Source organism: Sminthopsis crassicaudata, chromosome 1, assembly GCF_048593235.1.
Source record: "Sminthopsis crassicaudata isolate SCR6 chromosome 1, ASM4859323v1, whole genome shotgun sequence".
Classification (NCBI taxonomy): Eukaryota; Metazoa; Chordata; class Mammalia; order Dasyuromorphia; family Dasyuridae; genus Sminthopsis; species Sminthopsis crassicaudata.
Genome location: NC_133617.1, coordinates 55876586 through 55893729, shown reverse-complemented (window position 1 = coordinate 55893729; position 17144 = coordinate 55876586). Strand labels below are relative to the sequence as shown.

At 44.7% G+C, this 17144-nt stretch overlaps 2 protein-coding genes and 1 long non-coding RNA gene across 12 annotated transcripts in view; 2 read left to right on the top strand and 1 right to left on the bottom strand.

Annotated features, from left to right (window-relative positions):
* Positions 1-7026, top strand: part of DAZAP1 (DAZ associated protein 1) — a 41146-nt gene extending 34120 nt beyond the window's left edge. For 5 of the 10 annotated variants that reach the window (XM_074304686.1, XM_074304672.1, XM_074304745.1 and 2 more), the window contains 2 exons: positions 900-1076; positions 5979-7026. In XM_074304686.1, coding sequence (XP_074160787.1) covers positions 900-1076; positions 5979-6154 — 353 coding nt within the window. In that variant the 3' untranslated portion in view covers positions 6155-7026. Of the gene's footprint in view, positions 1-899; positions 1077-3408; positions 3499-5978 lie in introns of all 10 variants that reach the window. The other 5 variants (XM_074304698.1, XM_074304719.1, XM_074304680.1 and 2 more) reach the window with 3 other exon arrangements.
* A 4205-nt stretch (positions 7027-11231) lies between these two features.
* On the bottom strand, positions 11232-12912 carry LOC141563478 (uncharacterized). The gene is made up of 3 exons (XR_012488429.1): positions 12616-12912; positions 12116-12310; positions 11232-11750 (listed from the first exon to the last, which is right to left on the bottom strand). It is a non-coding gene; the product is annotated as an uncharacterized LOC141563478 (long non-coding RNA).
* RPS15 (ribosomal protein S15) lies at positions 12470-15931 on the top strand. The gene is made up of 5 exons (XM_074304648.1): positions 12470-12611; positions 12901-13162; positions 13506-13591; positions 14598-14832; positions 15782-15931. The coding sequence occupies exons 2-5, from the start codon at positions 13160-13162 to the stop codon at positions 15893-15895; spliced, it is 438 nt and encodes a 145-aa protein (XP_074160749.1). The 5' UTR covers positions 12470-12611; positions 12901-13159; the 3' UTR covers positions 15896-15931.
* The last annotated feature ends 1213 nt before the right edge of the window (positions 15932-17144 follow it).

Below are 17144 nucleotides of genomic sequence, written 5' to 3'. Positions count from 1 at the left end.
TCAGGCTACAGCTGTGGAGTGGACACCCTTACCAGGAAATCCCAAGTCCTTAATTTGTTATAGTCTTTCACCAAGTCTTTTGAGGGATGTGTAAGTAGGGGCAGCAAAAAGTATTTGTAGGTGAAAAAAAACGAGGTCTAGAAAGAATGGGTGATTATTGTAGTTGTTTTTCGTGATATAATTAAGGCTTTGTGTTTCAAGACTGATGTGATATAAACCGCCTTTTCAGAGAACCAGAATGTCTAGTGCCACTTAGACATCTTGAATTTCAGATTGGGAGATGTGAACTCTAAGATAACTGAAATGTTGGACCCAAGGAACAGCCTGGGCTGGTCATTTGGAGAAGGACTAAGATGTGTGTATTTTGAGAAAAAGCATCAGTTTACCATCACTCTGTCAAGACTGATCCGGTACTCTTGAGTCCTACCCTGGGTGTCAGTCAAGTTGTCAAAAATTGTTCTTGCCTTATCTGAAGCATACCCTCTAAATCCCAGCAGCATCTAGCTCACTTTAAAGGCAGCTGCAGACTAATGGGCTTTTCCTTTAACCTTTAGTAGGCTTAAGAGCAAACATATTTTGCATATGGAAATCTAACCAAGATGATAGTAGCACTTTACTGTTTACAAAGGGCTTTCCTGACAACCCTGAGAGGTATGTAATACAATTGTTGTCATCATCCCCCTTTTACAGGTAAGGAAACTTGAGGGCCAGAGACGAGACATGATAGAGCCAAGATTGGAACCCAGATTTCCTGGCTTCAAGTCTTCTATTCTTTGTATTCTGTCATTGCCTCAGAAGATCATTTTGACAACCTGAGAAGTCAGAACTTGCCTGTCTTTTGTTACTTATTTGTCAATTATATATCTTCTATTTTCTTTTCTTTTGCTTTTTCTTTTCAGGTTTTGGCTATGGACCTCCACCACCTCCACCTGATCAATTTGCCCCTCCGGGAGTGCCTCCTCCACCTGCCACTCCAGGGGCAGCACCGCTAGCTTTCCCACCACCACCATCTCAGGCAGCTCAGGACATGAGCAAACCCCCAGCGGCCCAGCCCGATTTCCCTTACAGTCAGTATGGTAAGTCGTTAGGAATTGCGCTTCTCCCCCCAATCCTGTGCTTTTCCTGTAGTGTTAATGTGTTGGGTGCACATGTTGAGGTCTCCAGACTGGTCCACATAATCCAAGCATAAGCGCATCATGATTTTAAAAACTCTTAAAAAGCCTGACTACAGCCTTTCAGGGTTCTCATACACAGCATTCTTCCTGTACTTGTTTTCTGAGCTAATGCTAAGTTTTCTGGCTCCCCAAATACCCAGAGAGACAGTAAGAGGGAGTACTTATGATGGTGAAGGACAGGAATGTGTGCACTGACTAGTTTTGTATCTTCTTCCCTTTCATTCTGATTTCCCAACTGTATTTGAGCTGGTATAGAAATTAGCAGAACATTGTCCTTGAAAGTCAGATGTTTTCTCTTGATGAGTTGATCCAAGATAGCCTCAGTGCCAGCCAAGTCTGTGTGCCTCACCTTAAAGGTGCATAAGAAATAGGAGGTAGGGAAAACAAGAGAGGCCCAGAAAGAAACTTCACAGTGTTAGTAAGAGATTGGGAGCTTCCAGCTGCTCGCTAGGAAAAAAAGGTGGAGTAAGAAATTGGTGGAGAAGAAATCAAAACTACCAAAGGTTATAGAAAAACTTTCAGCATGTTTTGGGGTGTTTTTTTTTGTTGTTGTTATTGTTGTTTGTTTGTTTGTTTGTTTGTTTTTTTGCTCAGTCTCAGAAGAGTAAGAATACAAGGCACTTGCAATAGAAAAGCAGTCAATTCTGTAACAAATCCTTCAGGGCATTGTCAGTTTGTGGAACTCGAGGCTGTAAGTGGTCAAGGAGAGTTAGCAGGGTCAAGGTGAGATTTCATTATGTGACTCTGAAAGCCCAGGAAGACTGTGTGGGGAGTAAGATTTCATGCTCCAGGGCTTCAGTTGCTCTGCTGATCCTAGCCGAGCAGCATTGCAGGATGAACTTGACTTCTAGGAGCTTGCCTGCTGCTTTTGTTTTGAAGTGTCAAATGCTGGCCTCAGCTGCAGGGGGAATTGGGGGATGCTGAATGACCCAGGGATCGAGTGAAGTCAGGGTAATCCTCGGCACTATGCTTTAAGTAGCTTCTCTAGTTGGTAGCTAGAGCTTGATCCCAAGTACCTTAAGGAGCAGTTCTGGAGAGAGTGACAACCTCAGCAACATCTTTCTCCAAAGTCCCCCAGGGTGAGGGGGCACTGTGTCTGAATGCTTCAAGTGAAATCAGTACTCATTAGTGACTCCTATGGTGTAGACAATGAATCAGGATTCAGTCAGGATCTCAGAACTTGAAAATAAATGGCAGAGTATTACCCAAATTGGGGTGGAGTGTATGAAAAAAGTGACAGGCTAGAAAAGGGTCATGAGAGGCTCACCTGATGCAGGGTCCTTTTTAGTTTGAGATTGTGAAGAGGGAGCTTCAGCAACTTGCCCCAGGCCCATGGCAAGAGAGAGCAGCAGAACCAGAACCAGAACCCAGGCTTCCCAACTTGCCATTCAGTGCTCTTCCCAATACCACAATGCCTATCTTTTAATTTGTCAGCAGATTTTCTTGTCCCTAGAAACTAGCTTCCCCCTCTCTTTCCTATGTAGAAAGTAAATTTGCCTCAACTGCTCTTGCAGGAGGTAGAGCTTACTGAGAGCTTAAGAAGTTAGGCCCAATTCTCCATTTACTCAGAGAAGTGATATTAATACAATGCTGTAAGAAGGTATCTCGGTAGAACCTGTTTTTCTAGTTCTGTCAGGACTTTCTTGGGAAATATGGATGAAATGCTGCATGCTGCCTTTTGTCCATTCTCAGGGAAGGAACAGTCAGCAAGTGTTGTGGGTGAAGTAGCTAGGATGCCCTTAGATTTGGGACCTGAAGTTCCACATCTGGCAGCAAACTTTCTGTAAAAAACACTGCCCCTTAGTATCAAATTTCCAAAGCTGAAAGTTTTTTCTTCCTTTTCATTGTTAGGGCTGGGTTTTCTTAGAGTCTTTAAAGATGACAATAGAAGCACCCCTTTTATCCCATGCATGTCCTTTGCAGTTTTATTTACTGGATTACTGCCCCAAAGGCAGTTTACCAACACTGCATGTATTTTGTTTCATTCATAGTTAAAGCAAAATGCCTAAGGGGAAAAAGCATTGCTAAATTTTAAAAATATTGAACTATATCATGATTTTGCATTTGTGTAGAAGTTATTTACTGCACCTTAAAGCACTGCTGTATATGTAAACCTTCGGGTGTAGAGTAACAGTAAGCCCTGGTATATTTGTCTTCCCCACCCTAAAAAAAGTTACTATCTGTACAAGGCTGTCTTGGGGTTAGTCACCCTGGTCTCCTCATTTCTTACTAGGGCTGGGTACCTATTCTCAAGACCCTTCAGGCTTCGGGCCAATACTTTGTTTACACTCTTATGGTCAGGCTGAGCAGTGATATATCCTAGGTAGGTGGAGCCTATTTATAACCAATGCTCTTACTGTATCTGCACTTGGGAAATGAATGTTTCTTAACAGGGTCTCTTCTATCTTTGTTTTCATTTTGGGTGGGGGTGGAAATTAGCGGTACAGCTCTGAAATGTTTGCTTTTGCTGGTTTGAGGATCTTTACTGGCTATAATTATCAGCTGGCCTCAGCTGGTTTGGTTTTTTTTGTTTGTTTGTTTTGTTTTGTTTTGAAGCAATGCATAACAAATCTATCACTATCTTAAAGCACAAAGAGCTTGAATGTCCAAAAACCCCTATCCCATTCTTCATTGACCAAGTCATTGCGCTGCTAGTGTTCATCGGACCTCTGCCGACTGAACTAAGTTTACCATGAAGTACTGATTTATCATTTGCCCTCTATTGTGGGCCCATTGGACTTGAATGTTTTGGATGCAGGTAGGGAATTACCCCCTAAGGGTCTGGAACAGAGGAGTTGATCACTACCTAATGAATAAGAGAACTTAGAGGGAAATTAATTGGGTAAGACTCTATTCAGAACAGTTGTGAGTTCTGATCAGGGCATGTGGTCCACAGATCCAGAGTTGCCCTCTAACTTCCAGTGCCATGAGAGAGATGTTCCTTCCTTCCTTTCCTTTTTTCTTTTTTCTTCTTTTCGTTCCTTTCCTTCCTTCCTCCTTCCCGTGTCTGTCTCTGTCTCTGTCTTTTTTGGGGGGGGTAAAAATCTTGAGCTTCACCACCAACTACATTGGGGACTTGAAGTATATTTGTGATGGATGATTGACCTTTGCATTACAATGCTGAATTAAGTAGTTCAAGAGGGTCAAGTCCCTAAACAGCTTGTAACAAATGCATTGACCAATGTTACTAGAAATAGGCAGGTCTTAACAGGCTAACAAAACTAGAGGCACCAATATTGTAGTTATCCCAAGAAGTCTTCTCATACTGGAAATCAATATTAACGTTGTACATCTAAAAGTAGTATTATGGCACCATATTGTGGTTGTATAGACTTTGTGGTGTCTGGATTTTACATATATATGTATATGTATGTGTGAATCCTGTGGTTAATTGGCATTTTTTTACATTTCCTAATCACAGGAACTAATAGGCCAATTAGATATCTTAATTTCAGCAAGTTTTCTTTAAAGATCCAATGTTGGCATGCCATCAAAGAAAAACGAAAACTCTTCTATACAAAAGGAAAAATTGTTTAGATAGCATTTTATATATTACATTTGTAGGTATAGCACTTTGTGGTTACAGATCACTTACTTGATCCTTACAGTATCCTTGTGAGGTATAGGTACCATAAGTACTATTTTACAGATAAGAAAACACACTGAGAGAGGTTGTGACATGCCCTAAGTCATATCATGGAGAAGCTAGGACTGGAACCTGAATCCTAGTTCAGTCCTCTTCCCACTTTACTATACTGCCATTCATCTCTTCATCCTGCTTTTTAGAAACCCATTGGACCTCATTCCTTGTCAATAGAAACCACTTCACATGACCCTTTTTGAAGGAGCAGGAGGAAGAATTGGGCTTGGAGCAGGTCTCTTGGTTACATCAAGTTCTCTGAAGTGAATTTTCCTTTCTGTGCTTGAGCAAATCTGTCCACGATCCACTTTGAGCAACGTCTCAGGCATTACCGGGGGATGGTTTTAAAGAGAGACACTGAGGATTATTCCTTTTGCTTACCACCCTGCTAGTGGTTGCATGTGGAAGTATGTTGACCCTCCCATACTTCCCACATTCCCATTGCTTTGGTGACTTGGCTGGAATTGGATATGGTTATTGAAGGTGATAAAAGGGTTTAGAAAATAGATTCCCCAACTAGATCTTTTCTGTTTCCCATATCTCTTTCTAGAGGGGGTATACAACAGTTTTCTCTCATCCAGAGAACTGAATGTTAATACTGGGTGCCAGGTTGGCAATGGAAACTGAAACCTCGGGCCCCTGTTTAACCCAAGGGACAAGGTGACGCAACATATGCGAAGCCTTCACCCTTCTGCCTACAAGAACGTGCCCTTGGTGTCAGTGGGAGGGGGTTACTAAGAACAAGTGGGATAAAAGGGGGAGGTAAGTCTTAATGTCTGTTCTGTATTTTCTGCAGATATGAATAGCCAAAAGGGATGAGGGGTTTGTGACAATTTCAGCTTTTAGTGGATAACTGCTTTAACATAAACTCAACTTCGCCACTTAGGCCTTTAGCAACATAAGCCAGTGACTTGAATTTGAATTCTTAATATTGCTATGTAAAAAAAATAAGAATTTCCATCTCCCACTCAAGTCACCTGTCTACTTTGATGAATAAGAATTATGTTTGAAGCCAATCAAATTATTTTCCCCAGTTAACCCATTTAGTGGGGGAGGAGGTAGAGGGGAAGTACTGCTTTGACTGTGGTCTTGTCAATGTCCTCCCTGTCTTGAATTCAGGTCAGTTTTTTGATCAAAGCTCACTGTAATCTCTCTCTTCTCAGCAGGTTACGGACAGGACTTGAGTGGCTTTGGACAGGGTTTCTCAGATCCCAGCCAGCAACCCCCCTCCTACGGAGGACCCTCGGTGCCCGGATCAGGTGGCCCACCTGCAGGAGGAAGTGGTTTTGGACGAGGACAGAACCATAACGTGCAAGGATTTCACCCTTATAGACGCTAGCCTGGGCTAGAAATCAGGGAATTCTGTCCACAATGGGATATCTGGTACCAGCTGAAACCGGGAATTCCAAACTTGTGAACTTGTGACAATCACATACTTGATGGAGAACAACTTAATAAACCATTTGGGGGGTGGGTGGGGAGGTGGGGAGGGGCGAATGGCTTTTGAAGGCAAAGCTGTGGGTGTTTGGACTGCAGTTTTTAAATATATTCCTTTCTCTAGCCCATCAGCACAAATAAAACAAAACGTCACTGGTTCAAACTACAGGGTTTTAAAAAAAGTCTTCAGCTTTAATTCAGAACTTCAGGTTTCTTTTTTTTTTCTTTCTTTTTTTTTCCTTTTCTTTTTTTTTAAATGATTCTTCCTGAGCCTTTTGTTTTACCGTATATTGTAAACTTTTATGTTTAAAGAAAAAAATATACATTTACAGATTGTGAAATTTTTAAGAGAAATTTTCTACTATGTATGCTGGCTTATTTTTTAATTTAATACAGGGTTTCCGTTAGTTCTGGTGGAAGTGAGGGTCAGTTTTAAAGCCCTTACTCCTGGCTTTGGGGGTTGGGGCAGTTGGTCCAGAAACTCTGGGAGTTCAAAGAAGAAATCTACTGAGTTTGGTTGTGGTTTTGCTTTTGCCACCTGACTAACTGTGGTAGCATTGCAGGCGTGTTGATGCGCACAGGGTCACTTAGGAAGGGCACAGGCATTTCGATCTGTGCTTCAAAACTTTTAAATCCGGTTTGTGGATTTCATTGGGGGGTCATGGAGGCCTTGGTGAGACGTAGATTTTCCTCAGGCGGAAAGTTCTGGTGCATTTTGCACTAACCAGTGATTACCCCTGGTTTGAATAAAGAAAAGTACATTTGGATTAGAAACACAAGTTTGTATTCCATTTTTTCCCCCTGCCCTCCCTGCTAGTGTTGTTGTTCTCAACACACCCACCCTTGGTGGATTGTCTAATCTTGATTTGTTTCTATTTTGGTGCCTGTTGGAGATTAAATGCACAAGTAATAATAATAATTTACATTTCTATAGTGCTTTAAGATTTATGAAGTGCTTTCCTCAAAATTGGTCCTATGAGGTAGGTGATAAAAGTTATTAGCCCATTTAGCAGATGAGGAAACTGAGACTCTGATTAAATGACTTGTCCAGGGTCATAAGGCTAGTTATTGTCTGCTGGAACCCCAACCATAGGATCATAGATTAGAGCTGGAAGGGACCTTAGAGGTCATCTAGTCCAATCCTCTCATTTTAAATCTTACATTTTTTAAAGAAAAAATCTCAAATCTGATAAACACCAAAAATAAATCTACATACAAAGTAGAAATAAAGGACTGATAATGTGAAGCTGTGAATCTGTTATGTACAGTTCATGGCTATTGTTTTTTTTTTTTTTTTTTTTTTTTTAAAGCATATAATAAATTCAACATAATACTTTGAAAATGGTCCTGTTTGTCCAGTGCCTTCATTTTACATGTGAGGAAACTGAGGCTCAAAGAAATTGAATTACTTTTCCAAGTTCACAATAGATTTCAGAGGATTGCAACCTTGGGCTTTGACTCCCAATCAAATGTTCTATTTCACCCTTCTGCCTCACAATACTCCATGTATAGCAGAATTTGGTTCCAAAAGATGCCTTCTTGTGACCAAGTAAGACTTGAAGATTCTGCCAGTTGTCTTGAATAGATAGCACTTTGAAAAAACAGTGGCCCTTGAAAGTTGACTTCGCCTTTGAACTTGCTTGTGGAATCCTGAAGGCTTTGGTATCGGGCTGATCCTTTAGAAACTTCTCACCTTGTGATATTTATAAGCTGGCTGAATTTGGGGTAGGCCCCTTTCCCTTCTATGGGCACCTGTTTCCTCACCTATAAAATGAGTTAAACTAGATGATCACAAAAGATTCCTTCCAACTCTGCCTGGCAAGATCCCTTGGGAGGGGTTAGGAGCACCAGTTGGAATTAGGCAAAGTTTGGGTGGGGAATGTGGGTCTGGGTGTCCAGCGTGGGGGATGTGATCTGGATCTTGACTGCTTAGGTGGGCAGGGGGGGGGGGGGAAGAAATGGTTATTTCTTGAGTCCAGCATACAGCATTCAGATTTCTCTGAATATTTCATAGCCTGGCAGCAGTTTGCTGTACACAGTTTCATCTACCACATTTCACCAAGTACAAAGGATATAAGAACATACCTAACTAGTAAATGGGAGGAAGGGGTGGGGAAGGGATATACCCTATAGCTTTGTGTTCTGGTGACCAGTACCAATTCATCAAAAGGAGGAAGAGTCTGAATTAGTTGCTCTTGTTGGATTTAGATCTAATTTGGGTCCTTAAGATGCTATCAGCTTTCTCTTGTGATTCTAGGGGGAACTCCATATTCCAAAAAAAAAAAACCCATCCCAATGATGAGATAATAGAATGAATTTTGAGACTTGGATTTTAATCCTGCGCCTCCTACAAGTTCACATTGAGTACACATGGGCAACTCATTAAACCTTTCAGGTATCTGTAATGTGAAGGGGTTGGATTAGGTGACCTCTGAGACCTTCCCTGTGCACTCTAATGATTTTTCACAGAGTGGTTTTAGATGTTTACTGACACTAATTCTTGTACCATTCCACCTATCACAAACTTAATACTGCAGTATCTGCCCTCAAACGGGTGTAGAGACATCTTCAAATGAATAAGGCAGCTGGCAGGGATTGAGATTCTGTGCTGGGAAGGGGGGAGGGAGGCATGTCAGTGAAATTCGGTGTACTCTGGCTGGTACCCATGGAGAGGCTTTCATTGTGGGGGGACTTGCCTCTGGGCAGCTTTAGGAAAGCTTGGGCATCCTGAGCATCTTGATTGAATGCCACCCCAGGTTCCAGGTAAAATATGCTGCGATTATTGCTCTATGAGTATTGAAAGAAAACCTCTCCTGATTGGTAGGGGGCATTGTGACAAGAAGCACTTGCTTAAAATAGCAGTTCCTTAGGGAAGGCCAGTCCAAACATATTGTTGACTTCTTTAGTGTTGATGTTTGTGGACCTCACCAGTTTGTCAGTTGTAAGTTTTTTGGCCCTGGACGTTGGAGGTGAATTGGAGGCTGCATTTTGTACCTCAAGGAAATGATCTGCCCCAGCACAAATGGCAACTATCCTGAGTCAGGGAAATCTGGATAAACTGACTTGACTTCTTAATGTCCAAATAAATGTCATTCTTCATTGGCAAGTCTGCTCACTTCAGGGGTCATTCATTAATGAAATCCCAGGTCAAAACAAGATTTTTACACCTCTGCCTTCCCCTTCCCCTTCCTCCCCCCATAAAAATAGCCAAACTAATATTTTCTCTTGCTTTGGAGTCTAAAACACTAGAAAGGGGGGAGGGAAATGGGCTAGACAGCCTAAGTCTACCTTGGGTTAGTCAACATTGGCTAAGTACTAGATGATTATATTTAGAGCTTACAGGCTTGCTCTTGGAACTAATGAGATGACGGTAATTCCTTGATAACTTTATATTGTAGCCTAACCATTCTGTTTTTACCTGAGCTGCTTATCCACATGTCCACCCAGTATGCTAAAGGCTTGCCTCTCTAGTTAGGCCTTTTAATGTTTGTATACCAGGGCATTACATTTCTTGTAATTCTCTGTGTGATTTTTCTTTTCTTTTTTTTTTTTTTTTTCTTTTTTTTTAATCTTTTATATGTTATTGGCTTAAGTAATTTGGGCCAGGGTCTCATGGTTATAGTATCTGAAGCTGGATCTAAACTCAGTACTAGCTACGATACTGTGTGGCTTTTGATCTTTCCATAGGCAATGGAAAGTCATGAGTACTGTATCTTTTATACAAGCACATTAGCAGTATGGAAGAATTATGTGAGTTCCAAGGAGCAAAGTTCATTCTAAGCCCTAGGAGATCCAAGGAAGGCTTCCTGGAAACAATGCCTTTTTCTTCAGATTGGGGCTAGAAAGGCTAGCAAGACTATAGAAATCAATGAAATGTTAACACCTATCTGCTCAGCAAACAAGTATCTGTTGAAAAGAATGCTTAACTAGCAGTTGGAAACATGGGTTCCAATCTTGGTCAAGTCACTAAAAACTCTTGCCTGGCTTCTGCACCAAAGCAGAATTTTAAACCCCAGGCTTTGTGTACTAGATTGGGAAAATTTTATATTGACTAAACTGATAATTTGCAAATTCCTTCAACTGAAAACTGATTTTGAAAAGGAATCCACAGGCCCTTCTGGGCTGCCAAAGGTGACATGGAAAAGGGTAAGGATGTCAATACTTTTTTTTGTCATATCCCTATGATTCTTAATAAATTAGGTAAAGGGATATATAGATGGACACAGCCTAAGCCATCATTTTTGATGTCTTACAGCACCCATCAGTAGGAAGGACTCCCACAGATACCTATTTCAAGCAGGAATTAGTGTTCTGATTTCTCTAAATGTTCTCTCTGAGGGCCTCACAAGCCATCCCCACCCCAACCCCAATGTACCTTGACCCTTTCCCTGCCTCCAAAGACTCAGATAAGGTCAGGAGGAAAAAAGGAATAGAACTGGTTGGTCTTCATGACATTCAAGCCATTTCTACTTGGTAATTCACTTCAGAGACTGGCTCCTCTCCCTGAAGTAATACATGAAAAGATGATTGAAAAATTAGTTATTGGGACTACCATTTTTAACAAGTTTTAACTCAATTCCATGAACCAATCAACATGAAAGTACATATTTGCAGTGCAATTTAGTATCTAGAAATTATCTAAGTGTAGCTCACCTTTTAGACCAACTTAATATGATTCGAGGGACTGGAAATTTGTTATATTTTAAAAACACAAACCAAAAACAAAGCAGCACATCTCTGCCCAGACTTGGACTGACACTTCAGAAAGCACTGCTTTCTAAAATAGTCTCCCATGTGGGTTCTGGGCTGCGACCTCTCCTTTGATGCTCTGGGAAGCTGTGAGTTGTGATTGGCAGGTTGCCTTTTTTTTTTTTTTTAATTTTTTTTATTTTTTTAGTTTTTCCATCAGCCTGGTTTGCAACCAGGCCGTTCTTTCTTGGTACCAGCTTTTCATGCTCCTCCATAGAAATCTGCAGCTGCTGCATTTTATAAGTCATTTACTTAATCCTGCCCTTGCTCACAAAATAGAACTGGACAATAACACCCAGGACATCTAGTTCTCCAAATGGAATGGGGTTCTGAGCCTTTGCTTATACGGGGCCAACAAATGCACGGCTGGCTTTGCTAAGGGATGCTGAAGAAAGGTGAGGTCTGAAGGCTGGACCTCCTCGGGGAGAGGAGAACATAAGAGAACACGGAGCTGAGAAGGGAGCCAACAGTACTTTGCACCGTATGCTAAAATTCCCACCGGAGTGCTGTGCAAGGCCACGCAGTGCAACATCAATGTGAGTCCTCGGCGGCTGCACACAGACCTTTCCCACCAGCCTCGGGTGTTTTCGATGTCAGACGGATCTTGTTCGAGGGAAGATTCAGAGCCTCAGTCATTTGACAGTTTTCTTCCCTGGCTAAATTGAAGCCTTGTACTTTCTTAGCGCTTCCGAGTAGGGAGGCTTCAGAACACGGGAGTCACAACGGGAAACCCCAGGTCATCCCCTCATCTGTAAAACAAGAGCCAATCTCCAAGGGAAAAAATCTTAAATCCATGCATCTATCTATACAACATCATTGTTAGGAAACGGAATGGACGAGCTGGGAGGGGGCTGGGCCAAGCTGCTGGAGAGCCAGGAGTCCGGGACCCCAGGGGGACTTTCCAGGCCAGGGTTTTGTTTTTTCCCTCCTACCACAAGGCACAGGGCAATAGAAAACCTAAGTTTGGTTCTTGAGGGAATTGTGGCCGGGGAGGGGGGGGTGCCTGGTGAGACTCCGGGGTCCAGGGGCCCAAAGGACAGAAGCAACCTATTAATCGGGCAAGGAAATTGGGCCCCCACTACTCCCTCCAGGCGGAAACTAGGGATTTGCAAACCTGTTTTCAATTCTAGACGTTGATTGGCCAAATCACGTCCAATTGCTAAATTGGCTTTCAACCCGTAAAACAAAACGGGCGGTGAGTGGCTGAAGTACCGGCCCGGGAGTCAAGACTCGGGTGCGACCTCGGGGACGTCTTAGTCGGGTGACCCGTGATCCCGAGCACGTCATTTAGCCCCAACTGCCTCCAAAACTAAAAAAACAAGGGGGTTGGATTAAGCCGCCAGTTTGTGGGCAAACCTAAAAATGCCTAAAATAAGCGTTAGAACAAGTAAAATTAGAATAAAAGGTTAAAAAAACGCTCGCCGCTCCACAGTAAGAGCCTCGGCGCAGCTGGCCCGGATCTCAATTCGATTCGGCTGAGTCTCTCGGGAGGATTGGCTTACGGGGGGCGGGGCGGGCTCCCGAGCCCAGGCCCGGGACCTCGGGGGAGAGAGGTTCTGGAAACACCTGGCTCCCTCCCGGGCTCGCGTGTTTGCGCCCGAGGAAGGAAGGTACCTCTGGGGCTGCCGGGCTCCCGGGAGACTCCCGCACACATGCTCCCCTCCTTGGCCACCTGCCTTCGCGGCCCGGCCCTGCGAGGAGAGAGCAGGGGGCCACGTGGGCCCCAACGAGCGCACCAGTCCGAGGCGGGGCTGGGAGAGGCTCCCGGAACCTGGGACGTAGGCATGAACCGTGGGGCGGAGCCCAGAACTGCTCTAGGGGTCACTGGGGGTACGGCTCGGCCCCCGGGACCAGACCTGCGGGGGCTCCCCGAACGAGTTAAGACTTTTTTCTACCCAGGGGCGCGACCTCAAAGGGTCTCAACGAGCGGCCCTAAAGCTCTGAAGCAGGATTCGAAAGTCCTCAACACTACACATTCCGCTTTAAGCCTCCAGGCCAGGAGGGGACGCACTCCCAGCCCGCGAAGGAGAAACGGAAGAGGCGGGGGCCTGCGTATGACGTAGAGGTAGGCGGGACCGCTGCACGCCGGCGTAGGGTGCCGTCACGCGATATCTGCGCCTGCGCTATCGGGAGCGGTCTTTTCCTAACAGCAGACAAGATGGTAGGTGCTGTTGCTGAGAGACCGGGGGAGAGCGGGCGGGCATTTTGTATCCATCCCCATCCAGAATCGAGACGGCCCGCTCGGAGCGGGAGACTTCGGCTTCCCTAGGAGGCTCTCCGGGGCTTTTCAGCCGCCGTGTCTTGAAGGGCGGGCAGAGTCGGCAGGAGGCCCTGCCGTGTCTCGGTCCTCCGGGTCCCCAGCGAGGGTGTGGCGGGCCTAGGCCCTGTGCGGGGCGGCCTTGGCGTTATGTGGGCCGGAGGCGGGGGAGAGGAGAGACCCGGGCTCCCGGGAGCCCCACGGGGGCCGCGGGCGGGGAGTCACCCGTGTCCTCGTTTCTTAACAGGCGGAAGTGGAGCAGAAGAAGAAGCGAACCTTCCGGAAGTTCACCTACCGCGGCGTGGACCTGGATCAGCTGCTGGACATGTCCTAGTAAGAGCCGGCTCCCCACCCGGGCCTAGGCCTGCCCGTTGTCCTAGGTGGTCCTGGGCCCTCCCTTCCCCCATCCCTCACACCAGGGTTGCTTGATTGTTGGCTTTGAGCCGTATTCCTAGAGGACCTCGCGAGGCCCCCCCTGGCGGTCTCCGGCCGGGCGGCAGCAGTGCCCGGACCATTCGCATCCGCTCACTCCCCGGGAGAACTAGAGTGCCGCCAGGAGGGGGGGCGGAGGCAGCGCACGGCCCGGAGCCGGGCACCCAGTTTGGAGAAAAGTGACTCCTCCTGAGCTAGGAGGACTGGGGCCGGGGCCGCCAGCCCCATCTGTTCCCCACGGAGCCCTGGCTCAAGTACACAGAAAAAGCCCACTACCGGGAGTCCCAGAGGGTCCCTCTCCTCCGTTCGTCCTCGTTTTCTTAGGTGAAATTAGTATTTGGGCCAAGTAATCTCTGGTCCCTTTGGCCGAACCTCCTGAGCTTGCTCTCCTGGGTTGTTTTTAGGGGGAGGGCAAAGATGTTGCTGACCTTTCTAGTGGTTTCTTCCATATTGCTGCTTCCCCGTTGTTTCTACACCGTCAAACCTTTTTAATACATTAGATCCTTGTGCCCTGGAAATATTTAAACTAGATTTTGCAAAACTCAGAAATGGGGAGTTGTGTGTGACTGAGGAAGGAGAAGGAAGCCTTCTGAGTTCTGGGGCTTTTGTTTATCTTCAAGCACATTATCTGTTCTCTTGATCCTCCCAAGTACCTCATGGTCCACGTGCCGCCATTCCAATTTTGCAGTTGAGAGAAATAAGAGGACTTGCCCGTGACTGGGAATCTGAGGCAGGATTCCAAACTTCCTGGTTCCCAGTCCCCCACTATAAAAGGGTGCCATTTGGTTGTCTCTGCTCCTAGTGTTGTTCTTCCCACTCCCCAAAATAAAAATAAGGTGGATTTTGGTTTTCCTCCATTGCCTGGGTGGTCCTGCTAACTTGTTTCTCTCCTCCCGATGTCCTACAGTGAACAACTCATGCAGTTGTACAGTGCTCGACAGCGTCGGAGACTCAACCGGGGTCTGCGGCGCAAGCAGCACTCCCTCCTGAAGCGCCTGAGGAAGGCCAAGAAGGAGGCACCCCCCATGGAAAAGCCAGAGGTGGTGAAGACTCACCTTCGAGACATGATCATCCTGCCCGAGATGGTGGGGAGCATGGTAGGCGTCTATAACGGCAAGACCTTCAATCAGGTAGAAATTAAGGTAAGCGCCAGCAGCCCCTCCGGTCCTTTGGCTAGTAGAGGGTGTTAGGACTCCACTGACGATACTGGAGGGGAGAAGAGCACGCGGAAACGTTCTCATATATACGACCAAACGCAGCAGAGATGGAAATGTGGAGACCGAAGAGACCTCGCCGACGAGGTTAAATCCATTCCATAGTCACTGTTCAGATGAGATTAGATGACTTGCTTAGGATTACAACTGTTAGTATGTGTCTGAGAAATATCAGTAACTATTAACCACATACTAGGGCCCAGGCACTGTTAATAGCTGAATAAATAAGGATCGCCAGGTCTTCCTTGTTCGTGTACAATACTCACAACCAAACCGTATTAGCTCAGATCATTATTTCTGAGCCTCAGTTTTCTCATCTGAGAATTGTCCCAAGGTCAGTTGTTAATCCTGTGGTTATCAACTACTGGAGTGCATCACAAGGTGCTTTGCCAGGGGAACACTTTTTTAAAAGAGATTACTTAGTTCTTTAAGTACTGGTCTAAGGAGGAGACAAAACAACTTAAGAATACAGAGCCAAAAATAGGACATGGTTTCTATGAATTCAGTCTATCAAATTTTATTCAATCAGTTAATTTGTCTGCACAAATTGTTGGGGTTTATTTTAGAGAACTGAACTTGGATTCAAAGCCCTGGACTTGAATGGCAGTTCTGTTTTTTGCTGCTTCTGTGACTTGGTAAAACAATAAAGACTTGAGTTGTAAGCACTTTTCCAGGTGGGGAAAGAGGCTCAGTAATCTGTCGTGAATGGTAGCTCTAAAGACAGGTCTCTCCAGACTCCATGCTCCATATTCTTTAATACTCACAATATCACAACAAGCCTTTGTGACAAAGATGGTAACCTTGGACAGAATAATGTACCTTCCCTCCTCCACAGCAGCTTATTTGTAAACAATGAGCTATCCATCTTGTCTTTCAGCCCGAGATGATTGGACACTACTTGGGAGAATTCTCTATCACCTATAAGCCTGTGAAACATGGTCGGCCGGGTATTGGAGCTACCCACTCCTCTCGCTTCATCCCTCTCAAGTAACCCAAATCCTAACAATAAAAACAAGAAGGTTCTTAATTAAAAGTGTGATTATTTTCTAACACCTGACCTGTTAGGGTGGGAGGCTGTGACTGAAATGAATGGGTTTGTTTTTTCATGGGAAGTTGCCGGAAAATACCCATTACATCCCTCCTTGCTCATGACCCAGTTTCCCAGCTTTGATTCTGTTTGTATAATCTCCCAGGCTAGGTTGGTTTCAAGGCTTGCCCCCCAGAGATTAGTCTAGCTGAAGGCAGCATTTCCCCTTCTCTAATCAGCCCCATGGGGATGCCCAGGATAGCAGCTGTTGGGTTAATTATTCATCTTCATTAATTCACAGGGCTGAACTGTGGTTTTCTGTGATTCTGCCAACCTAATATCTGCTGGTGACTTGAGGGGGCGATTTGGGGAGAACAGGGATAGAAATGGACCTTGAGGTTTTTTTGTTTTATTTTTTAACTGGAAGGTAAGAGGACTTGGATGTAGAATAAAGTAGTTCCGATTCTGGTCACAGCATTAGTTAGAATGAGGTGTCTTAGAAACCTTGTCTCAAGGAATAAGGAAAGAGTAGACCTGTTTAAGAGTGCTTGGTTGGATTTAATCTTTCCAAGATTCCAAGTATTACACTTGCTGTTCCTTATGACCTGGAGATGGCCACCCAGACCTCATTGAGGAGTTTATAGTTCACATATAGATTTATGAAACGGCAAGCGTGAAGCATTTTGTGCTCAGTAGTACTTGGCATAAGGAATACACTGCTAAATGCCTGCTGGGAGTGGAAGAGGCCACCTTCTTGGCATCTTACCTTCCAGGGAGACCATAAGCAAATGCACAAAGGATTGTAATATTGCTCTATCTGCTGATTAGCTATAATAGCAGAGAGGGTCCAACCGGGTTGGGAGTAGAATTTGAAAGATAGGTTGTTTTAGGGAGAAAGATGAGCCCTGTTGTTTGGGGGGGGTACCATTAGAGTCAGTCATTTCTATCCTATAAATTACTGTCCAAAATGTTATCTTCCCAAATCTTTGAATGTACGAGATAACGGAACTTTTTGGGAATCTTTAATTTAGGAAAAGATCAATGAGTCTTTTATCTGATTAGAGCATTAGTTTTTAAAACTGCTCAATTCCTTCTTGGCCCCCTCTTACCATGTTTCTCCTAAGTAATACCATAATCCCTTCAGAATGGAGGAAAGTTCCCCTTGTAAATTCCTCTTTCCTCCATTTTTTCCATGTGTTTTGTTCTGAATTTG